Source organism: Puma concolor, chromosome A3, assembly GCF_028749965.1.
Source record: "Puma concolor isolate L17-30 chromosome A3, mPumCon1.1.hap2, whole genome shotgun sequence".
Taxonomy (NCBI): Eukaryota; Metazoa; Chordata; class Mammalia; order Carnivora; family Felidae; genus Puma; species Puma concolor.
This window is the reverse complement of record NC_141669.1, coordinates 30,759,924-30,787,920: the sequence shown is the minus strand read 5'-3', so window position 1 is coordinate 30,787,920 and position 27,997 is coordinate 30,759,924. Positions and strand designations below refer to the sequence as shown.

Here is a 27,997-nt window from a genome sequence, read left to right as displayed (position 1 = left end):
TGATGTAAATCTAGGGTTTATTGATCACATATTCAAAGACACCTACAGAATGAATCTATAGGATGGGAGGTTCCACATGGCATTTGTCTGGAGTAAGAATATTTTAGGTTGTGCCTTGACTTCTGAATGTGAAACTAGATACGATTACCATAAAGTTAAGACAGGATAATTACAAATGAAGATACTCTAACACAAAGACTTGTAGGATTTTGTTTAGATTGTCAACGGTTGTTTCATCCAAATTTTCTTCATTGTCATCCATGGTGTGCCAGACTTCAGGGAAAGGTGATGGTATCAGATGCAGAACTGGAACACCTAAAAAGAAAGAACCAACTTGTAATTAAGTGCTTATTTCCAGTGAGTAAAGAAGAGAGTATCATTCTTCAAGCGCAAGTCTGAGTGGGAGCTCTGTACCATGTAAAGACAGCTGATAACCCATCATTTCCTGTGTACCTCCTTGTACCTTGCCCTTTCACTCCAAAGTCATTTGGCCATTAAACAAATGTTCATTAATTCGGTAAATAATTATAAAGCACCTCCCACGTACCAGTCCCTATTCTAGGAATTGAGATTTTATCAGTGAAAAGACCAAGCCCTGCTCATACGGAGCCTACATTCCAGTAAAGAAAGAAGCAAGGAAACAAATATAAAAATAATTTTAGAAAATGATAAAGATTCTAAAGAATAATAAAACAAGATAAGGTAATAGAGAATGAGGGGCAGACAGCTGGGCCAAGAAATATGTATTTAAGGTCAGGGAAGCCTTCTTTGGGAATCTAGCCTTTAACTAGAGACATGCAACAAAGGAGAAAGCAAGCTGCGCAAAGATCTGGGGATGAGCATTCCAGGCGGCACTATTCGCAAGTGCAAAGGTCCTGAGGTGGGAGTGTGCTTGGCCTGCTTGAGGAACAGCAGGAACACAACGTGGCTGGATCAGAGCAATAATCAGAGAGAAAAGCAGAAAGAGATGTTGGAGAAGAACAGAGTCAGAAAATGGAGGCCCTTGTAGGTCATGGTAAAGACTTTCGGTCTTATTCTACATGATGGCAAGCCCCCAGAGCTTGAAAGCAGGGAAGAAACAAAATTTGATTTACATTTTTAAAAGATAACTCTAGCTCCTATGTAAAGGATAGGGAAGCAAAAGCAAAAGCTAGAGACCAACTGGGAGGCCGTGGCAAGAGTCCTTGAGTTGATTTAGACTTCCACCATCGACATCAAGGATATTGCTTCTCTATTAAGCAAAAAACACCAGAGTACACAAACTGTAAGAATATTGTCTTACTCTGTGAATGAGAAGGCAAGGTCAGTGGAATATGAGCTTTTATAAATATTCTAGAATGAGGGTGGAGGCTCAAGGATTTGGAATGACTTTCATGAAAAAATAGAAACCATAAGATGCTTAGTAGATGATTTAATTTTTTAGTAGATGATTTAATTTATCAAGAAATTAAATGTAGTGGCTCCTCATCCTTCTAGATTATTGCAAATACAAAAGACAATAAATATAAAATAAGTAAAAAATACATATATGCACGCACATGTACACACACACACACACACACACACACATATATACACATTACCTCTTCTTAAAAATGGGATATGGTCATCCTGAATCACACCTCCATAACCGTAATTCTGGAAATACCACCTCTCCCACGAGTGATCCTTGAGCAAACCTAATTTGTGGAGTTCTTGTTCTGCAGATGATAGACAGCAGATGATTATCTGTTCTTATCTGATCAATACTCAGAATGCATAAGGACTTTGAACTCTTGGCACATGTGGTCATCGTTTTTTAAACAAATTACAGCAGTGGGCACAACTACAGCCATGACAGTAAACATCTAGGCTGAACTTGGGTGTGGACGTTCAGTAGTAGTTCAAGGAGAGAAGAGTCACACGTGGCTCTAACATTACAGGTGAGAACCTCCTTAGAGGTAGATACCAAGTAGGACAATGGAGAGGAATAGACAATGAGAAAACCAGAGGAAAATGGCGGCGGGCGGGGATGGGGGGTGGGGGTGGGATACATAGGTTTACCTGAGACTCTGTTCAAAGTTTCTCTTATAATATTCTAGATTTGGATATTGGCAAATTCTGAACTCACAGCAAAAGTATGAATGAGATGGCAGTGTTTTTCTCGCTGCTTAGAAAGAATACAATTCTATCCTGCTCCAGGAAGTCCATACAGTTCCTAAGGAATTCCTAGTCTGAAGCACTTGCCTCAAAAGCAGGCCTTCTGGCTTGGATTTTATCATAAAATTATCATAAAATTATAATTTTATCATAAAATTATCAATATTATCTCATCTACTTCATCTCTCCCTGAGGCCAATTGCCTTTTTTTTTTTATTGGTGTGTGTGTGTGTGTGTGTGTGTGTGTGTGTGTGCGTGCGTGTGTGTGTATGTGTTATGGAGTAGGAAGGGATAGTGGAGGTTTGAAGGGAAGAAGCAATTCCCCTTTTCCTTCTTCAAGCTCTATGCCTCTGTCTTGAGCTATAGATATTTTGTTTCTTTGCCTGGCCTGGCTTGACCTGGTCTGGACTAGTCTACTCTCGTTTAATTGACACTAACCTGTCTCTAAAATGACTTTTGAAGGATCTTGGCTTTCTCTTGCATCCGATCTCTTACTTCCTTAGAAAATAGAGATTGTTCTAGATTTAAAGGAAAATCGTGTCTGAATAAGGCAGGAAATAAAAGATGACAAAGACAGAGATAAAAAAAAAAAGAGAAAGAAAAATTAAAGAACATTCATCATTAGCCAGCATGCTTTGCTGACTGGTTTTCCCTAGACATGCATTCCATATGCTGCAAACAGGACTCTGGGAAAATAGTTTCAAACCATTGCTAGGGATGTGCAAATATTAAATGTAGCACTGTATGTTTCCATTTCCAAATGCAGTCTCATGCAGGAAAATAAAGGAGCCTACTAAAAAAGATAAATAGGAACAATAAACTAATAATCAACAAAGCGAGAAAAAAAGCCAGCAAAGTATATTACATCTTCAAATCACATATTTAAATCATAACTTTTGAATTTTAAAATGTAGTTTGGTGCGTAGGAAGGAACTAAGTTGACTTTTAGTGACAGTGGTGCTTACCAATTGCTTCAAGTCTATCAAACCATCTGGCAGAGTTTGGGAAAAAATTGGGAAATGTTGGGTTGGGAGCTCCAATTAAATCCAATAAGACCAATAAATCCTAAGGGAGAAAATAACATTGTTTAATCACTGTCACCAAAACACGTTTCAGATCCACCAATGGGAGAAAAAAAAAACCAGTCAAAACTAACTGCACTTCAACAATTGAGAATAACCTAGAGAGCTGTATAAATGAACAAAAGGTTTAATAACATTGTAAACTAATTATTTTGAAGAACTTTAAAAAATCTTGCTTATGCAATATAGACAAATGGCAAAGTGTAGATTGTTTGTGTCTGTAACCCCAGAAGGATATCACTCAAGAAACATTAGAAAGAGAACATTTACATAACATTTTACAGATTAAAAAAGAATATTTATCTTTATTTTCAAATAGGATTCCAAGCCTGTCTGATCATCTCTTCCATTCTAATTAGTCCTTATATCCTTAGTCTGCAATGCTACAGCTGCGTATAGGAAAGCACATGTGTAGTAACTATTTACTCCTCAAGGCAGCATCTTGGAAAAACTTCTTGACTACGAGCTCTGTGACCTTCTGTCTCTGGATCTCCATTTCCTTTTCCATCAAACCAGAAGCTCAAACTTGCTGGTCTTTAAAGGCGTCTCCTGACGATAAGCCTCCATCATTGCCCCAGGGTTTCTCATTTGAGCCATAAAACATCAGCAGGCTTGAAGACTCCCTGAAGACTACTTCCCACATTAAGAACTCCTGATTTATATCAGTGAGACAACATGTGGGTAGATACGTAGCACAGGTCCTGACCCACAGTACATAAATACTTGCAGAGTTTATGATTCTATAGACATAAGTAAGATCTATTAACTTATGGATAATGATCAAATATATTCTTGGAGGGAAAATAGGTTTGTTTGAAATAAGAGTATGTTTCCAAAGCATGATAAGCTACTAAGAGGTCCCTCCCCCCTGCCCCCCGCCCCCAGGGAAGAAAATAGTCTTCACCATCACTATGGATTCATAGATTTGGACTCATAAATAAATAACTTTGTTCTTCCTACTGATCAATCAGGTCTCTCTCCTCCTCCTCTGAACCCTTTTTAGCCACTTGGTCCAAAGGAATGAACGAGGTGCCAACCATATTCCCCTGACCCATTATAAGGTGCCAACAGATAACAGGATGGAGACAATGCCAACATGATGTGTTAGAGCCACAGAGGACACTGAACGTGGCCAGTTGGACTCACAGGGTGAAGGTCGGTGATATGGCAAAGGACAAGGATGAATGGAAGGAGTTAGAAATAGACTTTCAGTTCACAGCACAGGGATGGATGAAAGCACAGGGAAGCAAGAAGTCTCAAGAGCAGCATGAAGTTACCAACTGGGGTTAGTGAGAACATAAGACCGAGTGAAGGTCAAATATGGGAAGAGAATCAGGATAGGAAGAGAATTCAAAGGTGGAGTGAGGGACTAGCAATGAGGTTTGGGCCCAGAAATGGAATAAAAACGGGGCTGTGTGCTGCACTAATTACTTGATAATAAGAACAGGATATTAAGGCAGCATCGCAAATGTTTCCATCCCCATGGCAACAATATTACACCAAAACAGACACGTCCAACACAATGTCCCCTACACATTTGGAGTCATTATAACACTTTGAAGCCACCAAGGAAATTCTTCACTCCCATCCCTATACCATGTCTCACTCCCCCATCCAGTTCCCAAGACCCAAGCCTCCTCAGGCTTTGTAGAGAAGCTTCAAAGAAGGGATTTGCTCTCACCATCTCTATACAGAACCAGGGAATGTGCTCCCATTGGACCGAACTGAACCTGGGATGTTTCCTTAATCTAATTTTTTACGTCATTTTAATTAAGCTCAGTCAAACGTAACTTCTAACCCAGAATCATTCTTTGTAGCTCTGGGATTCCTCAAAAGCCCAATGCCTGCCAAAGAATGTTCTATAATGAACGCTCTGTTCCAAGAATGCCGTGGCATTTTCAGGTCTTTAATTGGCTTTAGGTTTGGCTTTGACACAGAGCCCACAGCTGCAGCACCATGAAAATTCCCAGGACTGACCATGCCGTGCAGTTGGTTGGTGTCTTTGGCTCCAGGTGGGTGCGGTGTCGATGCCATCTTGGGAGCTAAGTGCCGAGATCCATACAGAGAATCTCGAGGAGACCAATGAAGAAAAGCCTCTTCCCCATCAAAGAAAATCAGCTGGAGTGAGAGATCTGGCTTGGAGTCTGAAACATTCTGGTAAAAAGAATAGTAAAAAGGTAGCAAAAATACTGTGAGGGTTTAAAAAATAGCATACGTTCTTATTAACTGGGCAAAAAAGACAGATATGCCATGAAGAAAAGGAAGATACCAAAGCAAGTGAGAATATGCCAAAATGTATTTTGTACCACTTTGCCTCCAAAAGTCACCCCATTCCCCATGGTCTTCACCCGTGTAAGTCTCACTTTCTCCTACTCCCTCTGAAAATAGAAGTCTTATATTTTTTTCTTACTCCTTAGAGAACTTAGAAACTATGAAACTGTCATGGCAGACACAGAGACACCCACCCAGTTCCCTTCCAGAAGGATATGTTGCCCCTGCTACCAAGAGAGCTGTCCACAGGTCTTCGGCTATTAGTTCTTTTAGAGATTGCCTCAGCCATAGGGGTGTCCTATATCCAATGACTGATCTAAGCAGGTCCTGGCGGCTCTATGGGGCCACTCCACCTCCAGAGCTCCCCAAGGTTGGCTGAGCCTGTTGTTGAACCTGCATGGTGGATTGACTTCTGCCTCTGCCTAATCCCATTTCTCTCCCCTCCCTGCTGCGGGTGTTAAACCAGGGCCACTCCCTTAAGGAATGACCTAAATGCTAAACTCCACGTCAGTGTGCATCCCAGGGAACGGAACCCGAAACAACTGCACATTGTCCTTGCTGCCCACCTTAATTGAGTCTGCAACTTTTTCATTGAATCTAGGCTCAAGGATGCACCTTAGGAATGCAACAGGGACACAAAGAATAATAATTACAGCCTCTCTTTTGAAAGAGTCTACACTTCAGCTGGGTTAGGAAAGATAAAACAACATGGACAACACGTGCCAAGGGTCACAAATGGAACACCAAAACTTTTGTGGGAACTGGATAGAAAGACAGGTCAGATCCCTGGGGTGTCAAGGAAGACTTTATGAGCCAGGATTCAAGCAGAACTTAGAAGGGTCAGGAAGATTCTGATCGATTTTATGCCTTTCACTGTCCGCTCACACTTTTCAGATTAGTCCTTTTGGTACCTTAACCCCCACAGTCCTTCAGCCCCACTGAAATCCCTGATCTATTGAATCCTTCACCTGTTCACAGTCCTTCACTCCCATGAAGTCCTCACTTCCCTCCATATTCACCTTAAATTCCACAGCCAATCATTCTAACCATTCCCTTGCATACATGCCCAGCTCCCTGGCCTCTCTCTGCCTTGGCCAAACTCACACGGCGAAAATATAACCTCTAGCCCAGCTCTCTGCCTACTCTGTGCCTGCACGCAGCCGGACCTCGCTGAAGAAAGATACACAACCATTTGGTCTCTGCACCTCAGTACAGCACTGGGGGACATGCTCCCATCAGACCGAACTGAATCTGACATCTCCCTAATCTTTAATGGACATAACTTCTCCTCTTATCTCTCTAAAGATATTTAAAACAGTGTCCCTTTAAGTTACCTCCTGCTCCTTACGCTCTATTTTCTCTGAGTTCATTTTTCATATTGTTCGTATTGGTCTACTCTTTCTTTCATGCTGGAGACCGTCCTCAAATGTCTGGTCGTCCTTTGTGTTCATTCATGTCAGAGAATAAGGTACTAAAACACTGATCAGAGACAGACTGGTTGGCTTCAGCGCAGGGCAATCTGGTGCCCCGTTGGGTGTTTTTCACTGAGCACCTCCAGATCTTGGGTCTTTTTCATGAGGTAGTTCACACTCCCCAGAGAAGGAGCATCCGGTTTGCTCTCTGAGGGGCATAAGCTGCGTGCTGGCTTTCTCATGCTGAAAACAGGGAAAGGCTGGGGACCTCACTGCTCAATGTGCAGACTTTCACCTAATCTCCTTGACTTCCATGGGAAACTTCATTCCTATCCTCCTCTGCATCTGGTGTCCCCACATCCAGAACCCCCCTGGTTCAGTGTCTCCAGAAAAATTATCCTGTCCTCTCCTGCAAGGCTACTGGTGGCATACTCACCCATCTGCCAGAGATGGGGTGGGAATCTATATACCAACTGGTCCTTGTGCAGACTAACAAAACACTCCCCTCCCCAGCCCCCAGCCTCACTATCTCCACCGATCCCTGAGCCACTCCAGGATTTTGTCAGGGAACCACTGGCTTTTCCATTTCCTCCTCGCTCTGGAGGCTGTGACTTCTCTCTACTTGGGTATGTCATTCTCCATTTACCTTATGTCTTCATATTGTGGTTCCCATTAACACATGTTCCCTAGTTTCTTCAAATATGGAATTTTCCTGATTGTTTTAGGGTGATTTCCTAAGATGGAAAAAATGTCTTTATCGTCTGAAAACTAAGTTATCTTTGTATGCTAGTCATTGCAATTGTTTTAATATTGCTAACTGGTTGCAAAGTTCTAGTTCCAAATCAAACAGCATAATAACGAAACACCAGCACAGAATAAGACTGCCTGGTACCACAGACATTCTGCTCATGTCGGGGCAGAAACAAAAGCAGTTTTCATATTCTACAGGCTTGAAGGTTCAGATGCCTCCCTGAAATTTCAACAGCTGAGTGACTCCAGAGGTCAGCGCAACGACTCACTTTCCGTCCTCCAAGCGTCTGATCGTTAAGACAGGAGTAGACCGTGTAGACAGTGATCCTGAGTCCTGTGAGGCACTTTGCTCTTTTTGCTTCTTTTCAGGATTAGCAGGAAAATAACTGTGGCCTTCCATTTTTGGTAACTCAGTCTAGCACCTTGGAGCTAGGAAAATCTGGTTTGTGAGGGTCTTTCAGTCTTTCGTGGTAATGTGATAAATCTAGTTACCAGTGTCAACGTAGCAGGTGAATTATCTGCAGGCTTTCCCCATCCAAGGTTGTATCAGCTAATGCCACAATAAGAGGGTGTAAAAACCCACCCCAAACCCAAGTGGCTTAACACAACACTCATGTGTCCTCCCAGGTCTGTAGGTCAGCTGGAGGACTATTGATCTAGGCTGGTTGGAGAAGTTCTGCCTCACCATGCAGTCATGAAGGTTGGCTGGGCTCCACACGTCATATCCTCCCCCTGGGACTGGCAGGCCAGCCAGGGCGTGCCCTTATGGTGGCGGCAACGGCATGAGACAGCAAACCCAATTGTGCAAGCTCATTCCCAGCCTCTGCTGGTATCACATCCACTAGTATCCCATTGGCCAGGACAGGTCACATAACCACGTCTGGAGTCAAGGAATGAGAACGTACCACCTGCTACAGTGGGAAGGCACAGCAGGGTTACAAGGGAAAAGACGGGAATGCATAACTGTAATCTTATTCCTGGAGGGGTGCATGCAGTTGGAACAATAATCCAGACTATTCTGCCATCCTCAACCAGGTCACATTCCACTCCCACGTACCCAATCCATGACAGCTGAAGAGCTTCCAACAACACCTTAATACAAATTTAGTTAAAGTACCCCTGGAAAAATGAATCTGATACCTTCATGTTTCCATCAAACGTGATCCATTTTTTTTTAAATGCCCACATCACTGTTACTTCTATGAGAAAGAATAATTAAGAGAATGTGTGGAGCGCCTGGGTGGCTCGGTCGGTTAAGCATCCGACTTCGGCGCAGGTCACGATCTCACGGTTCGTGAGTTTGAGCCCCGCGTCGGGCTCTGTGCTGACAGCTCAGAGCCTGGAGCCTGCTTCGGATTCTGTGTTTCCCTCTCTCCCTGCCCCTCCCCTACTCGTGCTCTGTCTCTGTCTCTGAAAAAATGAATAAACTTTAAAAAAAAAAAAAGGAGAGAGAATGTGTGTGTGTGTGTATGTGTGTGTCTGTGTGTGTTTTAATGAGGATGTCCACCTAACAACCTATTTGGCCCTTTCTGTTTCTGGTCACTATAAGCAGGTCTGAGCTCCAGAGAAAACACACCCACTATATAGACTGTGCCTTTCATTTAATGTCCTTAGAACGTAAACATGGAAAATTAAACTTTGATATCAGCTTCTGAACACCCTCAACACAATTGCTGGGGAAGGGTACTAGTTAAAAGCAGGACAGAGGATGGGACAAAGACATTATAGAAGGTTCAGGAAACAAAACAAAACAAACTAAAAAAAAAAATAGTGAAAAGGATACTGAGAGGTTACAAACAATTCTTGCTTTCAAGTTCAGCATATCCAGCAAAAAAAAAAAAAAAAAAAAAAAAAAAAAAAAACAGAACCAAATATCTCTATTCCTTCCATTACAAGATAAACCTTTTACTTCTTTACTCCCATTGTAGCAAAGGCTGGCCCCTTCATAAAACTCTGAGGGAGAAAAATGCATTTGCTGCCTGTGATCAAAGTTTTTTGTTTTCGCTTTGTTGTGTTTACTTGGTTATGAGTGATATCTGAACAATATGTCTTCATCTAGGTTAGCACTTTTTTTCCAATGTACCCTTCAGAACACAGAGACTGAAATAGCATCTGAGAGTCCCAGAAGTATTTTGAGCTGAGAACGTACAAAAGCTCTGCTATGCTACATAAAATTGAGCCGAGATTCACAGATAATAACAATAATGCATTTCTGCTCCAAGTTTTTCATCTTGATATGTCTGAAAAACCCACTCTCTACTTCAGAAGCACTTTTCAATCAACCCTTTCCCCCCAACTCAAGAGCCACACCTCTCAGATTAGGAGGTTGTGATGTTTCATGGCTACATGAACAAGAAGAAATAAACATAGTTCTCATACATACGCCTGTACCAACCATCCACCCTCTTCATTTTTTGCAAAGAAATGTTGCATTTAATTTAATGTGCATGCAAAATTAAGCAATTAAGTGCCACTGAATAAATTCACTGTCATGTATCCTAGGTTTATCGTCCATGGTTGACATTTCAAATAGTGTAATCTTCCAATTAATATTCATTCAACCTCATGTCTTTTTGCAACAAATTATTACAAAATGTACTGAAAGTCTACATTTCTAAATGGCCTTCTTACTCCCCCAAGGATTCTAGAATTCACTCTGCGTTTTATTCCCAGAATCTTCGAGACAGAAACAAATACCTTCAAGGAAAGGAGTTGCTTGTCTAAAGCCCGGGCAAGTTCCAACAACATCGCGCATGGCACTGCTGAGTCAGTGGCTCCCACAAACACCCTGTTGTCCCAAGGGGGAAAATACTTGGAGTCGTAGTGACAGGCGAGGACCAGGTGTCGTTTAGCGGTGGGATTGAGGGTGCTGATGATATTTGAGAAAGATCGGTACCCATAGGGTGTCTGACTCAAGAAGGTGTCTATTTCCAAGACCCAGTCGGCTTGAAGTCTTTGAATTCTCTGCATGATGTGCTGATCAAAACAAAAACCAAAATTTCAGATCTAGACAGTTTCCATTGGTTCACTGTATATATATATATACATATATACATATATATATACACACACACATATAAATTTATGTGATGTCTTTCAAGTTAAAAATGCAATACGTGGTTATAGAGTTAATAGCAAGGGTGATTAAAAGAAAAGCTATCCCTCTCCCTCTCCCTCTCCCTTAACCATACCCCTGCCAAGCAATCCCAACACACTGTTGGTATTAACTGATGTTAATAGTCTGATGTATATCCTTCCACACCATCCTTATTGTTTATATATACATATACTAGTACACAAACATGTATTTGGCAAAGGGGTACACGTTTTTATAGGAATAGAATCTATACATTATTCCGACCCCTGCTGGTACTTAACAATACCATCGGGGTCATTTCTACATGTCAGGAGACAGAGACCAGTTCAGTATGTATTAAAGTCCACTTTCAATACTTCTAGGAGGCTGAGAAGGCATTTTGAGAAGTCAGATACACCGAGGTCCTACAGATCTCAACTTCTACCCTAAGTTCTTTGAAAACAAGAACTGCAAATGGTAACTCTTTTGCAAGAGCACAGCATGTGCCCCAAGTTCAGCAAATACTTCAAAATGTAATATACGCTAACAAAAGATTCTGATGGTATAATGTCCCACAAGGGGATTTCTGGGGGATATCTGAGGTCCCGCACACTTTAAGAATCAATAAACAACTCTGAACCATAATGACACATCAAGTAGTTTTCCTCAGCACCAAAGGCGAGTTCAGACCCCACTATAAACAGTAAACATAAAGAAGAATCTGTTTTCCTATCTCTCCTCATCACCTAGGAACTAATGAATCACACAGTGGCTGATAGGAAGCAGATGGAAAAGAAACACCACTTCCGAGACTGGCCGTGTCTTCCTTCAGAGTCTAGACTTCATGGTGTGGCAAGTTACGGGGAGGTCACTACTGTTCCATTCGCCCTTTCCTGCCTTCATTTCTCCTTCACTTCATGTTTCTCAACTAGGTTTCATTTATTTTATTTTATGTTGAAATATTGTGTACATCTTTGTAAGTGTGCCTTAAAGGATCTTTTAAAAAAGTCAGACGACAAACTAACCATCAACAGGACTGGCAATTTGTTGCACCATGAATATCCAGTAGGGAAGGACCGTGAGGTGACAAACATATAACTCATAATCACTGGAAAAGAATCGAGGCTTGGTTTTTGGTTGTTTTTTCCCCTACCCCCAAGGAAATACAAGATTTTCTTTTTTTTTTTTAATTTTTTTTTTCAACGTTTATTTATTTTTGGGACAGAGAGAGACAGAGCATGAACGGGGGAGGGGCAGAGAGAGAGGGAGACACAGAATCGGAAACAGGCTCCAGGCTCCGAGCCACCAGCCCAGAGCCCGACGCGGGGCTCGAACTCACGGACCGCGAGATCGTGACCTGGCTGAAGTCGGACGCTGAACCGACTGCGCCACCCAGGCGCCCCGAAATACAAGATTTTCTAGCCTACCCAACTCTTGTATGGCCTGTCATAACTAATGTGACAAGACACGTAGGCAAAGGCTTTGGAAAAACTGTGGCAGGAAGCTTCCAGGAAAATAACCAAACCAGGACGAGGACACTGATTCCCCATTCAATTCTGTAAAAGCCAAATAAACAAACGGTTCCCTGATACTCATTCCCTGCTTTCTGCAGTGACGCGGACTTTGGCCACAATGGCATGTGTACACAGTCCCTTACCTTTTGTATTACAAGTTCACAAGTTCTCTTTCCAAATAATGAAAAGAAATATTAATAACCTTTCAAATAATTAAAAGAAATCGTCATTCATACCTCATTCACTTTGTTTTCATCCACAATTCTTAATACTGGGCTTTGCTCACAGTAGGCTATCACTAAATATGGGCTGATTCTAACTAGTAAGTTATTCTCAATGAGAACAATAAAATTATATGATATCAAGCTTGGGGAGCTTGAACAGAGACAAATCACTGTGCATCCAACATCAGCTTTCCACAGAATATGAAAATAAGTTATTCCCAGACTTTAGGGAAGAGAAATTTTTCCATAAAGGGGTCATCTTTAAAAAAAAAACAAAAAACAGGCATATATTCCAGAACATCTGGTATCCAGATGATGAACGATTCCAAATCAATAGCAGCCTGTATGCTTACAGAAATGAACTGAGATTTAAAAATATGTATCTGTTAGCTTCATTCAGCTGAAGTCTCACACACAAACTCATTTCTCAACTACTAAATAAGTTGTGGACATAATTTCTGATTATCTTGACACTAAAATCCACAAAAGCCTCAGCAAATGTCCCCAAAAGAGTCCTCTCTGAAGGAATCTTCTTTTTTTACTCAGTGCAAATTTTTTTTTAATTATCTTAGCAACGAATTTCTTTATAAACAATCGTATTGGCTCCATAATCTCATTAGGTCACCAATATCCCTTGTTGTGCCTTTGGCTTTCAAGCTTAGTCTGCAAGTTCCCACTGCAATTCTCTAGAGTGGGCTCCCCAAACCACCGCTCTGCTCACTAGAATGCCCTGAAACCAGGTAGGGAGTGCTTCCTGAAACTAAGTAGCGAGAACCCAGGCCCGCCAGGAGTGCAAAGGGCAGTTCAGAGTATAGATTGTATTTTGGACTATTCTAGATTTCTTTTTTGGACGGGGAAGGGAGAAAAAGACAGAGAGAAAGAGATGGATGGATAGAGAGAGAGAGATGAACACAGAGATAGACGGACATTGAGTAGAGCCAAAAAGAAAAGGATACAAAGATAAAGGTGGAGGCGAGGAGAGAGAGTGAGAGAGGAAGAGAAAGTCAGACATAAATATGACATTCTACTTCCAGGAGGGAAGGCCCCAGGCATTGTAGGTTAACAGTAGTGAATGATCCTGGGTCTAATTTAATTTCACTTAAATTCTTATTTCCAGGTTCCAAGAAACAATAACATTAGCAGCCCAGGTTTGTTTGGAGGAAGCAGATTCTACGATGTTTGTCCCAAGTCTACAAACATGTCATTCTCAGGATGCTGATTCCTGACACGGGGGACGTCAGGTACCTCTTCCTTCTTAGACATGTTGGTCTCCCAGGCTCCATGCTGAGTGCTCTCCACACGGGGCCCTCCACTCAGGGACAGCCCCACCTTGGGCTGAAGAAGGCCAGCTGCCACTTCTCACGTGTACTGTGCATCTACAGGGGATTTTAACCCCACAGTTTGTAGCTTGCCTCTTTTAGACAAAGTTTCTGGCTTGCTCCCTACGAAGATTTCATCATCCTGATTTTTTAGTTATTTTTTTTATTCCTATCTCAGATAGAAATTACCAAAAAAAAAACCCAACATTTCATGCCTTCTTATTATTTATTCTACAAATAAATTATCTCCTAAAAAAATAAAACTTCTATAATTCCAATAGGCGTCTTTAGGCTCCATGATGAGAGGCAGTAAAAATGGAGCCTCTGGGACATCGTTCTCATATTATTCTCTGAAAAAGAATCCATTGCAATGCACATCTTTATCGTCAACTGCACAGGTCAGTTCAATAACCAACTTTCTATCAAGTCCACGTATCTTTAGATTTGAGAGTCTTCTCTAGCTACAACCCTGAAACGCCATAAATTATAAAACATCGAATCCAATGCTCCAAAAGGCCTCAGGAAAAAAGCAGATTTTCCACCATTCTTGTTTGGATTTAGTTCTGAGTGACAGGTCAAACTGAGTGCATTAGTGTGTAATTCCCTCATCAGAACCCAAGTGTCATCTATCTCATCTTTTTTTATTTATTTATTTTGAGAGAGAGAACTCGAGTGGAGAAGGGGCAGAGAGAGAGGAAGAGAGAGAGAATCCCAAGGAGGCTCTTCATGTCAGCATGGAGTCCAATGTTGGGCATCTGAAGTCGGATGCTTAACCAACTGAGACACCCAGGCACCCCACCTCAGTTTTTTAAGTTTATTTTGAGAGAGAGAGAGAGAGAGAATCCCAAGCAGCACAGCTCTGCAGAGCCCAACACGGGGCTCGAGCCCACAAACTATGAGATCATAAACTGAGTTGAAGTCAGACTCTTAACCGACTGAGCCACCCAAGTGTCCCCACCTCATCATCTAAAGTAGAAACCCCTCTCTTTCCACAGCTTAGACAGCAATCCTGGTGATTTTCAGGACACCTGGGTAGCTCAGTAGGTTAAGCTTCCAATTCTTGATTTCGGCTTAGGTTATGATCTCATGATTTGTGAGATCGAGCCCCACGTCAGGCTCTGCGCGGACAGCATGGAACCTGCTTGGGATTCTCTCTCTCTCCCTCTCTCTCTCTCTCTCTCTCTGCCCCTCCCTGGCTTGTACTTGCTCTCTCTCAACATAAATAAAAAATAAACTTAAGAAAAAAAGAAAATACTTGGGAGATGAAATCCAGGAATATCATTGAAATGAGAGGTATGTATCTCACTCTCCAACTTAGGCAAGAGAAGAGCCAGAGCTGGAGACATTTATGAGCACACACCGGTTCCCCCCAGCCACCGCTTTTCAGTGATAGGATTGTGAAGTCAAGCTGATTTGGGTCCAAATTCTGGTCTCCTCACTATTATGTTTATAACCTTGAACAAGTTAACTCATATACCTAAACCTCAGGCCTTTTGATCTGTAGCACTAGGATAATAATAGTACCCACACGACAGCATGGTTGTGAGGACTGAATGCAAAAGTCCATGCGAAGAACTCCATAAAGTACCTGACTTCAAAAAACAGTGCTCCATGAAAGTCAGCCATCATCATTATTATACCTCGCCCCGCCTAAAGGTTAGAAAGAACTAAGGCGCTCTTTGGGTCTCCACCATCTGATTCCTTAGGAGAAACAGGTGCTTGGTTGGAAGACAGGCGCCTAATGGGGCAGCAGACAATGGCTATCTGGGTTGGATGTCAGAGGCAGAGTCATATACTGGGTACAAGGGATGAGCCCAACGGCTGTGTTGCTGGACCTTGCAGGTGTCACTCTATCACAGAAGTGGGGTGCCAAGGTCTTTTGCCTGGAGAGTTAGGCAGATGGAGTACTCTCAGAGGAGGATTTGGGGGGTCAGTCTCTCCCCATTCTTTCCTGAGCTGCCCCTTGAAATGGGGCTATTTTGAAAAACATTCATTCAGAGGTGGGATATCAGATTACTTAGGAAGACTGGCACTAAGGAGGCAGAGACACAAGGTCTAGCCCAGCTATGGTATAATTTACCCTCCATAGCAGTGTCTTTCAAACTGCAATGGTAAAATCAGTGAATCTCGAAATCAGTTTACTGGGTCATGACCAGTATTAAAAAAAAACAATACAGAACAAACTAGTAAAGTAGAATTAACGATATCAGAGCAAATCACAGGTAATGCAGGTAATAAGAGTGCGGGTTTTTTTTCATGAAACTTTGGTGTCAGTTAAATCTATTTTTATATTTGTGTGCACAAAATGTAAGTTTTTTTAACTTTGCTATTTTTTTTTAACATGGATCAGAATCAGAAGTTTGAGAAACACTGCACTGGAGAAAGTAGCTTATAACTGATCTTGACTTGCCCTCCAGGGAGAATACAATTTTCCAAGAGGAATGAAGGCCTCATAGGACAGTAAACCCACTCTTGGCCAGAAACTGTCAGTTAAGGACTGCTTAGGGCTAGTGACGTTGGGTGGTTAGGGTCCAAGAAAATGTGCTGGGGTGCCTGGGGGTGTATTATAGAAATGACCAAGAGTTGAATACTTAGTACCCTATCTCATGTTGTACCCCAACAGAGATTTCACACCTAAATTGATTTAGATGAACATGTATCACTCAGTTCAGAACAGACATTTACTCTCAGTTGTTTGGTTTTTTGAGTTGCTTATTTTGGTGGATGCTATGATGAGATGACAGGTCTGAATATCAGACAACTCAGAACTTGGGACATAATATTATCTCCCACGTGCAAGCAAAGTGTTCAGCAACCTCCAGATTTGTGTGCTGCGTCCTCACCTGGCGAGCCGCATAGCTTCCAGGGGATCCTGGGTATCGCTCTATCAGCAACGGTCGTAAGTCATTTTGCCACATTGCTGAGATACTGGTGCCTTCTGCAACTTGTCGAAGAGACGAGGAATTCAAAATGGCTGGTTGGTGATAATTCTGAGGATTAAATAACATCATTTAACTGGCTATCATTTCATAACACGGTCAGGACTTATCCTGAGACATTTGCAATAGAAAACTATTTCTTTTGAATCTCAAACTAAGGAGATAGGTCTTATGCCATAAAGTAAGTTAAACTACTCAACTTTCAAATTGGCCCATTAGATCTAGAAAGTTAAACTAACTGTTTTGGCAGCTTATTTTAAAAAGAAAATGGGGGCACCTGGGTGGCTCCGTCAGTTAAGCGTCCAACTCTTGGTTTCAGCTCAGGTCATGATCTCACACCTCGTGGGTTTGAGCCCCACATCGGGCTCCACGCTGACAGTGCAGAGCCTGCTTGGGATTCTCTCTCTCTCCCTCTCTCTGCCCTTCCCCTCCCTCTCATTCTCTCAAAATAAATAAATAAACTTAAAAAAGAAGAAAACCTAAAATTACATATGTACTTCTCATTATATATTTTCGTTGTAGAGCTCTAAACTAGATGATCATTGAAATTCCTTTCAGCCAGAGTTTGATGATTCTATAACCCGCTAAATAGTACACTTTTTATCTTCCCTTAAAATTATTTTAAAATTCTATTAACACTCACATTCATAGGAACATTTACATATTAGCTGAATTAACCTTAAAGAGCTAAATAAACATAAAAATTAAATTTGCTTTTTTTAATGTATATACATATATTTTTTGAGAGAGAGAGAGAGACAGAGAGAGAGGGTGCGCGCACACACACACACACACACACACACACACATACACACACTCAATGTGAAAGCAGAGGAGGGGCAGAGGGAGAGGGAGAATCCCAACCAGACTCTGTGCTGGCAGCACAGAGCCCAATGCAGGGCTCCATCCCACGACCCTGGAATCATGACCTGAGCCAAAATCAAGAGTTGATCGCTCAACCAACTGAGCCACACAGGTGCCCCTCAAATTTGTACTTCAGATATAACCTCACACACACTGTATTTTCTTGTGACACTAGTAATGATGAATCATCGATTCATTGCGTGTTTATCAGGCACTCAGTAATGGAATGTGTTACTCCTCCCCTAGGTAAGTGAGTGATTGATCAGCTGATTTCTGCCCTAAGGGGAATGATGAAGGTCATACAGGATATTAAGTTCTTCGGAATGCAAAACAGAAACTGAAGGAGCCTTTTCTTCTTCACGGTTCTTTCCGGCACCAATGTTGGTTAAATATGTCTCAGTAATCACGTAGGTATTTCCTCTCCAAGTGGCTGGTGAGAAACTCTGGAATTAAAGAATGCTAATTGCCAATCACTTATACTCATCTACACTTTGCTATGTCTCATCATTACTCTCCAGTGTGATCATGCAGAGAACATGGGCTGTGGGTTCAGACAGACCCTCTCAACTCAGCCCCCCACCACTCACGAGGTGTGATTCTGGTGAGTTACTTAACCTCATTAAGGCTCAATTTCCTCATCTGTAAAGTGGAGGTAATAACACCTACTTCCTAGAGTAATTATAATTACGTGAGCTAACATATATAAGCCACCATAGTAAACATTCAATAAGTTTTCATTCTATTACCTTCTATCATACATGAAAGAGGTACAGAATTCAGAGCTGGAAAGACACTTAGAGATGATCTAGTCCAACCTCCTGAATTTATGTCAGTGGAAACTGAGTTTTTCTTAGAGAGCAAATGATTTTCCCAAGGTCATAGGAGAGCTCCAGGTAAGTCCATGAAAAGATCCGGGTTCCATGGATTCCCCCTCCCATGCCCTTCTGCTCTGCCTCCCTGCCTCATCTATGAACCTTCAGTTACTCCCAAATGTGGATGCTGTGCCCAAACATCTTAAGGTTTATCTTTGTTTACTGATAATACATTTTTAAATATACTTCATAAATTTGTCACCTCAGCCTTTCAATTCCCTGGTACGTTCAGGATCTCAGTCCTTATGTTAACTCTCAGCACTTTGAAGTAGAAAGCTGAAGCTAACAGACAAAACAGAAATGTGAAAAGGGCAAAGAAGAACCTGGAGGCAAGAAGTGGGATGGTTTCTATGGTTAATTACTACTTGACCAGGCCAACAGGAGCCTGTCTGGTCTCTCCTGCTGCCTCACCGCCCCCAGGCAGGGCCACTCGCCCCCAGGGCACCATGCTTCAGTCACCCTGGCCTCCATCCAGGTCCTGGGACCATCCAGGTCCCAAAGCAGTGTGAGACTCTGACCTGTTGAGGCTTTTGCCTCTGCGGTGATTTCTGGCTTCCAGGCTCTTCCCTCTCTCTTCACTTAACTCAGGTTATAATTTGGAGACCCCTTTCTTGTGTGTTTACTTGTTTAACATCTGATTTCATATTGGATATCAGCTCCATGAGGGCGGGAACTATCTTTACTTTCTAGTCTTCCCAGGGCCACACAGTGCCCTGGGCATATTGAGTACTCGAGAAATATTGGGTGAACTCATCAAATAAGGAATTGACAGAGGAACTACCTCTCTCAAATTGTCTTCACTAAGACGATGCTTATAGAATAATGTGTAAAATGGGCATTATACATATCAAGTCAGTTAAATGTACAAGCAATCATAAAAACAGGAAAACAAGAAGCTACCTACTGCAAAGGGCCAGGAAGTGCTATGATTCAAGTTTTGTGGTCTTTGCTCTTTTTACATTTCTAACAGTCAATGCTTGTGATGCTTTAGAGTTGGTTTGGCCCCGGGGCAGTCTCTGCGATAACCAAGACCTGTTGTGTCGGGAAAGCTGTCTGGCCAGTGACTCCTTTTCTGTTTAGTGTCCATTACTCTATCCCAGAGCCTACCTGGTCACCGTGGACAAGGTCCTTCACTGCATGTCCACAGCAGGAGGAAATCAAGCTCATGTTAAAATGGGCAGTTTATGGAGACTCTAGAGAGTTCTTAAGAGATTTGAGGAAAAGCAGGAACAAAATAAATAACCCTCCAGCATCACTAGCTGTAGCAGATATCCTACATGAAATATAGTTGAGAAACAGCACCAAAAAATGCTTAAGCCTTCCTCTCAGAACCCAATAAACATAAAAATCTCTGCAGAGATCAGAGGAAGGAAAGAGAGGAGAAACCTGGACAGAAAGTGTGGGCTGGACATGAGGAAAGTAAATGAGGCAAAAACAGTGTTGAGCCTAGTGCTAAATGCAAACCCCCAATTAGTCTAGGATTATTTCAGTTAAAAGGCACATCGACAAGTTTTCTTTAGTATAGGCATTCTCAGAGGAATGAGTCTCTATTACAGCCCCTGCTTTGTCTTTTCAGCCAGGCAGAAAGGACAATAAGTCTGCTTTGGGTGACAAGAATCTTTCAGCTAAAAAAGTGTGAACCAGATATCCTGAAACATCTCCTCTAGGCTAATCACATGATGCTAGGCCAAAGAGGGTTTTAATTACATAATTTGTAGGGCTGGCCCAGCTTGCAGGGGGATCTGAGGTCCCAAGCCATTGAATTAAAGAGAGATCATTACAGAAGCCCAGTGATTTCAATTCTAGTTCCCATCCCGTATGAGTGTCTCCCAGATAGCGCTCAGGTTAACTCCTGTGTCTACCAGTAAATTCAACCCAGCCAGCATTTACAGACACCCTTCCAGTGTGTCCGAAGCCCCCGGCATGACAAATGCAGTTGTGGAGAAGTTGAGAACCGAATAAGGTAAAGTTCTGCCTTCTTTGAATGCAATGAGCCCTCTAGCTAAAAGAAAAGCAATGTAGGCTTTGAAACGACAATTCAGAGTCAAATCCCAGGACCCTGGCTTACTAGCTGTGACAAGGAAAGGTTTACCTATCTGTAAGGATGTCAGAGTACTCACCTATCAGGAGGTAGAAACTAAAAAATGGCATATTTTGTCTTTCTTCCCCTACCAACACCCAGCCTATCACTGACCGCCCTGTCCCCTGACTTGGAGTCTCCATTGTTGCTTCCCTAAGAATCATGGCGGGTAGATGGGAGAATGGCTAAGAGCTTTTAAAACCATGGAAGAGGGGAACCCTAAACACTCAGAATATGTGTGACTCCAGAAGCAAAAGTGTGAAGTACTGAAGACAGCAGTGGCAGCTTGCCAGAGATGACCATGGAGGAGAACCCCTAGGTGAGGCCAACCCTCCTGTATGTCTTGCCTTGCTTCAAAAACTCTGCCCCTCCACATCCAATATGACTTGAAATTTTCTACGTCACCCTTGTTATAATAAAGGAAGATTCTACCAATACACGGAGTCCCAACTTTATGATAGAGAAAGTTTGGAAACAACCTAAATGTCCAACAATAAAAGGATAGGCAAATTATGGAATGCTGATGATTTTGCAATTATCAAGTGATGCTTTCAATGGGTTTTATTGGTTCAAGGTAACACGCATACTCTTAAGCGACATACTAAAATATAAAACCATATATGGAGCATAATCCCTAGTAAGAAATAAGTATTCACATGTGTTATTTTAAAAATAAATAATTAGTGTTTATTGAGCATTTACCACATGGCAGCACTGTGCTAAGTGCTTTAGATGGCTAGCTCAATTCTCACAAAAACCTACAAGACTGATATAATTGTTGTCCATTTCTATAAATAAAAATACACACATATATACATGTGTATGTGTGTACATATAAATATGATATATATCTATAGAAAGAAAGAGGGAAGGAGAAACAGGAGGTAGGGGAGAATGAGAGAGAGAGAGAGAGAGACACTAGGAATAAAAACATCAAAACGGTTAACAGCAATCATCTCCAAATGTGGGATTATGGTCACAACAGTTTTCTTTTTAGTATACTTTTCTGTATTTTCCTGGTTTTCTAAAATGAGCACATGTTAACTTTATAATGGGGAGACTTCAATAGAAGCCATACTTTTTAACTAACAGCTTCCTTTAAAAAAAAAAAAAAATGCAACTTTCCTAACAGCCATTCATCTTCCACACCTAAGGGAGGACTGATTTAACAAGATTCCTTTTAACAGTCAGTTGACAAAGTTGTACCAAAGGAATGGGTCTGTACCAAAGAAATAGGATTGGGGATCAAGGATGGGACAGGACTCCAGAGAAGTAGTTTTGGAATAAGGCCCAAGCCCCAGATAATTAACCTTTAAGCTCCACGAGGGAGATCCGGAAAGGGGCTAAATAGGGAGAGAAGGTTCCAGAAAGAAACAATCTATTCTGGAATTCCATTTAGGATCCACTCTTACCCAGGAAAGGAGAAATAAGCTCTTCCTCTGGTCCCCCCAACCCTCCCACCAGCCCCACCGTCCTTCACTCCCTGGACACTGTTCCCTGTACCCTCAGCCAGGACTCATCTACCTTGGAGAAGAGAGTGGAAGAGGAAAGATGAAGGCTCTTCAGTTCGCTGGTGTAGCCATAGTCAAGTGTCCTCACCTATAAATTGGGGATGAAACTTCTCTCCTCCCAGGGGCACTGTGAGGTTCAAGTGAGATGGTTATACATGAGCGTCCCGGAACCCAGATGCCAATGCCTCTAAATATACACCTGTGGGCCCACCTGAGAATCTAACCATTTATACTACTGCCTCTATGGGAAAATGTTTGCAGGTTTCAAGCAACCCAATCACAGTCCCCCGAACTCAACCACCAAGTAGGGTTGAACTGTTTTATGTAGTAGATGCCACTGAAAGAGACACGCCTTTACTTCAAAGCAAAGGAAACAGATTTCAGAATCAATGTTTTCTTTACTGTACCTCACCTTTTGGCAGACCAGTGTACCAAGGGCACACCTCAGTGATTAAAATAGTTAAATGCCACATATAGCAGGAAGGCATGTGTTTTAATATGGACCAACTCACTTCCCAGGCCACAAGCTGTACTGGACATCTGAAGGACTTTATGTAGGCCTACCGAGTAAGGGAGGAAGGAACCAGAAACAGAACCGTCATGGTTAATCTTGTCATTTGCTCACACCATTTGAATGTACTCTTTTTTTTTTTTAATGTTTATTTATATTTTTGAGAGAGACAGACAGAGTGTAAGCAGGGGAGGGGCAGAGAGAGAGGGAGACACAGAATCCGAAGCAGGCTTCAGGCTCTGAACTGTCAGCACAGAGCCCCACGCGGGGCTCGAACTCACGAGCGGTGAGATCATGACCTGACCGAAGTCAGACGCTTAACTAACTGAGCCACCCAGGTCCTTGCTTACACCATTTGAAAGCATCCAGTTTCCTAGTAGAACAGTATTTAGAAGCTTCTTAAAATAAACATAAAAGGGATTTACCCTTTCAAAGACTTTTCTCAAAAGTTAGTCTCATTAGTTTTAAACATGTCCAGAATCCAACACCTTCTCCCCCCTAGAAATACACCCTGCCTACAAATGATGCCCAAAGAACAGCTCATTCAAATACTCCCTATCTCACTTACTCACCCATTCAGATGTATCAGAAAAACACAGTTGGTGTGGCTCCACATTCCGGTTATTAATGCCCCCTTCCCAATTTCTGATCAGGAAGGTACCCAGGATGAAGTGAAGAAGGAAAGGATTTAAGTGTGTAATTCAATGTCCCTTAAGGGACCTTACTCCTTCTGAACGCCCACAGAAATTTTTTCTTATAATGCAGTTATTCTTGAGTTTGCCTTCCCACATCCTCACCAGGTTCCCTGTGGCTGGTGGTCTCCACGTGTAGGTCGGGGCACATTGTGGGGTGAACCGTGAAGCTAAGTAAGCATAACCCAGAGAACTCAAGCAGGCTATTCATATGCACATGCACGCGGCGGAGTGCGAGTCCACGGGTGACCACACAGGGCCCGTGCAGTTGCCAGTGTGCCCTGTAATCCCAACGTGCCAGCAAATACAAGCATACTGTAAGCATTTAAAAGTTCTGCTCAGCAACGCGGTCAAGGTTTATAACCCTGGACTGCTTTTTCTTACTATTTTTAAGGGCATTTTACTCCGATATCGTTAAATATGCATAATTCCCTAGCAATTTCATGATTTCAAAACTGTTACACAAGAAAAGGAAATAATTTTGAACCTGTTTACTGCACGCAGAGGAAGCTTGCCTCCTAAGTTCCTTATATGAATTTCCACCTACAACCAGATACATTGCTCTGACAATTGCATTGCCTCTCTTAAGGGGAAAAAAAATTTTTTTTTAAGTGAAGCTGGTCTCCAGTTAGAGCTGCTCCGCTTAAAAAACCTAAAGCAAACGGTAACACGCGTCTGTCTTGAGACTGCACGGAAACTCCAGCGTCCCAAGGGCGTCCGCGGCTGCAGCGGTGGGGGAGCAGTAGGCACACCCCCAGGCGCGCCGGGCACCCCCGCGCCAGCCGAGCGCCGCGACCACTGGCTTCCCGGGTCCCGAGTGGGCGGCGGCGAGGCGATGCGCCCTCACCTCCCCGCTCGGCCGCCGCCGGCTAGACACACTTCCTGTGCCTATCACTACCCGCATCAGACCGCAGCCGAGGGGAGGCTGGTGACATCACCCAGCTCCCGAGGCTTCTCCAAAGCAGTCCCGAGGCCAGCGAGGCACCCCGACGAGGACGCAGAGCTCCGATTCCTCCGGGTGCCCGTTGCGGGCACGGCTGCCTGGCCGCGGACGGCGACTCCGCCTGCCTCCCCACCCCCCTTGCGAAAGTGTGGTCGCCCGGTCCCCGGTCCCTGAGCGCGCGGCACGAGCCGCCCAGGTGCAGTCGCGCAGCGGCAGCCGCTCACCTTCTCCTGGGTCCAGTCTGCGGCGCCTCGGCTGACCCCCCGGGCAGCCAGGGGCAGGGCAGCCGCCAGCAGCAGCAGGTGGAGGGTGCCCGCGGCGCGCCAGTCCCCGCCGCCGCCTGCCATCTCCGAGGCTGTCTAGGCGCCGGCTCCCTGGGCCACCGGCGGTCACGAGCCCGGGAACGCGCGTCCTTCGCCGTCCCCCTTCTCCACCCTTGGGTCGACTGCGCCCGCCTCCCCATCGCCTCCCTGCCGCCTCCCCACTGCGCGGCGCAGGCCGGAGACGCAGCTCTCCTCCCCCCACCCCCAACCCCCGACCTTAGCAACCCGGGGGCTGGGCTGTCCTGGGAGGCGAAAGCTTCCGAAAGAAGGGAAGGGAGCCGGCCACTTCCTTGTCTTGGAGAGGAAGGAAGAAAGGAAGAGACAGGGAAGAGGCGTTTTTATGATCTCCAGTGCCATAACTGGGAATAGAAAGGGGAGGGACAGTTCATCACACCCTATGAGGTTATGCAGTGTTTTCCCACAGCTCTGCAGGAAGGGGTGGACAGGGAATCCACATTTACTGTACCAGGCACTGTCCTAGGTGCCTGGCTCTTCCCATGTCCCCTTATGTGATCTTCATAACCAACGAGGTAGGCATTAACCCCACTTTACAGATGAGAAAACCGAGACTCAAACCCTGTACAAAGCCTGAACTAGAACCCTCAAAGTATTTCCTTTACAATAGCCCATTATATCTTTTCTCTTTTCTCACAAGTAGTTGCCTTGCCTTATAGGCAACAGATCGTCATTCTCACAAACTGAGTATGCTTGAGTGAATCTCCATAATAAATGAGATCGAAAATGTTCACAGTGGCTCTTTACATAGTCATCTTCCCCAGTGCATGCTCCCAAAAGGAATACCTAAATATAATTGTATTTACTTTGTAATATCAAAGATCACTGTTATCAAGATAATCTTAGGGAAAAGAAAAACAAAATAATATTTCAATTTTGTCTGTAGGTATGTAGTCTATGTTGTCAGGACATTTATGTCACCATTCTCTTTTTCCACAGTGAGGATCAGGGTGTAACCTGCCTGAGTCATCTCCCGGTAACCTATAGATCCCAGAAAAATCAGGACAAGGACACTGAAATAGATGTATTTCCCAGAGATCAAAGGTCTGAAGGTAAAGGAGGCAGTCAGAAGACTCACCTGCTCTGTCTCCTAAACTCTTTTCTTTTTTTAATGTTTATAAATTTTTTTAGAGAAAGAGAGAGAGAGAGCGGGGAAGGGGCAGAGAGAGAGAGGTAGACACAGAATCCGAAACAGGCTCCAGACTCTGAGCTCTCAGCACAGAGCCCCACGTGGGGCTCCAACCCAAAGCCAGGAGCCATGAGATCATGACCTGAGCCAAGGTCAGATGCTTACCTGACTGAGCCACTCAGGCGCCCCCCTGTCTCCTAAACTCGTGAGTTCAAAATGTCTGGGAATCCACTGTTCTGCCCTCATCTGAAGCTGTAGGGGAAGACAGGATGGTACCTACTTTCCTGTTTATGTTTAAAATTACTAATCCTGGGGCGCCTGGGTGGCGCAGTCGGTTAAGCGTCCGACTTCAGCCAGGTCACGATCTCGCAGTCCGTGAGTTCGAGCCCCGCGTCGGGCTCTGGGCTGATGGCTCAGAGCCTGGAGCCTGTTTCTGATTCTGTGTCTCCCTCTCTCTCTGCCCCTCCCCCGTTCATGCTCTGTCTCTCTCTGTCCCAAAAATAAATAAACGTTGAAAAAAAATTAAAAAAATAATAATAAAATAAAATTACTAATCCTATTCAGGTCTGAGACTTCTAAGTGAGTGTTGAAATATTTAGGCTTAAAATTAAATACCTTCTTTATTATGTTCAGGGACAGTTCTTCCAATAATCAGACCACTTCATAACTTTCTGTTAGTCTAATGTTCAGAACAAAACCACTGTCACATTTCCCAACATGTTTCCTCACTTGCTGCTTAGGCCAGCCTTGAAATCATGGATTTCCTGAGTGGTCGGGGAAGAAACCACCTAACTGTTTTTCTTACTCTGTTACCTTTTTATCTTTCCACAGTACGATTCCTGTACGAAAGGGGAAGTAGACATAGCAAACTGATAGGGGAAGTAGACATAGCAAACTGATAGGAAACAAAGTGTTAAAGTCACGCTCAGCGTAAGCAATTTAAAAATGTAAAGCAATTACAAAATGTAAAGTCATGCTCAGTGTAAGCAATTTAAAGTGAAAGACAAGTGAAGCCTTGAGTTAAACGTTAACACATAATTTTATGATGATTTTCCATCCCCAAGCGTTCTCCAGTTTTCTTCAATTTTGCTTATATTTTAGTCAGTAGATGCTGGTGTAGTTTGGGATCTGCTGGAAGCTGACCCTGAGACAGAGTTTAGCATTCAGGATGTGCCCTTGGGACAAACCCCTGAGGCAGGGAGAAGGAGAGATAGGACTGGGCACGAGGGAAAAGTTAGCAGAGAAGGGGGTCTCCCCTCCACAGCCTCAGCCAACCCCACGGGGAGCCCTGGAGCTGAAAGCCGGGTCTGAGCGGCTGAGCTTTCTCCCCCCACCTCAGTGGAGTGACTTCCTGAAAGCAGCTCTCTGCTGCCAAAGGAGCTGACAGCTAGAGGCCGTCTGCCAACAGCACTCCAACAGCTGGATCAGAGTCCTTCCCTGAAGGGGCATCCTAGCAGTGCCTCTCTGTATCCACCACAGATGCAGCCATGTGATGTATCTCGTACCAATAAGTGAAGCTGATTTTAGCAAACCGTTTCTTACACGTGTAGGCTTTTCTGACAACTCTCCAGAAAACTGCAAGCCTCTATCTGTGTATCCCTACCTTCGTTATTCGTATCTTTTCTTGTGCCTTAGACACTAACTGTAAAGGGACTTTACATAAAGATACTAAATATAAAGGGACTCCTTCGCTTTTCCTTCACTCATTCTTCTTTTCTCCCTTCTTTCATTCTAGAAACTGTCAGAAATCTCTCGTATCTACTAGATGTTTCCCTGTTGCAGCCTTTCCTTTCTTCGCACTCTTCCTATGGAAGAAGGCCTGTGACTATTATATCCAATAAAACCTTTTCAGGCCCTGTTTTTCGTCATGGAAAATAATCAGTTGCGTACGCAGTGATAGTACTAATCACAAGTGGGATGGTTATCATCTTTATTATAGTTTAGATTCTGTACTGTGATTTGAACATATTAAGGTACCAACTGCTATAAAAGATCGTATCTGTGCAGTCGCCATGGTAGGATTTTCATATTGCTATAGTCCCATCATTGGACTAATGCAGCCATAACCACAAAGTTTTGTTAAAGCAATAGTTCTTGGGTGCCTGGGTGGTTCAGTCGGTTAAGCGTCCGACTCTTGGTTTCAGCTCAGGTCATGATCTCACCGTTTTGTGAGTTCGAGCCCCACATTGGGCCTTGTGCTGGCAGTGTGGAGCCTGCTTGAGATTCTCTCTCCTCTGTCTGCCCCTCCCCTGCTCGTGCTGTCTCTGTCTCTCTCAAATAAATAAATGTAAAAACATATATTTTTAAAAAATAAAAATAGGGGCGCCTGGG

General features: G+C 43.3%; 1 protein-coding gene across 1 annotated transcript; it reads right to left on the bottom strand.

Moving 5' to 3' along the window:
- Window positions 1-24,648, bottom strand: QPCT (glutaminyl-peptide cyclotransferase). Its single transcript, XM_025927101.2, has 7 exons — window positions 24,424-24,648; window positions 16,631-16,777; window positions 10,352-10,630; window positions 5,199-5,375; window positions 3,105-3,204; window positions 1,584-1,700; window positions 1-315 (listed from the first exon to the last, which is right to left on the bottom strand). The coding sequence occupies exons 1-7, from the start codon at window positions 24,544-24,546 to the stop codon at window positions 170-172; spliced, it is 1,089 nt and encodes a 362-aa protein (XP_025782886.1). The 5' UTR covers window positions 24,547-24,648; the 3' UTR covers window positions 1-169.
- Between the last annotated feature and the right edge of the window lie 3,349 nt (window positions 24,649-27,997).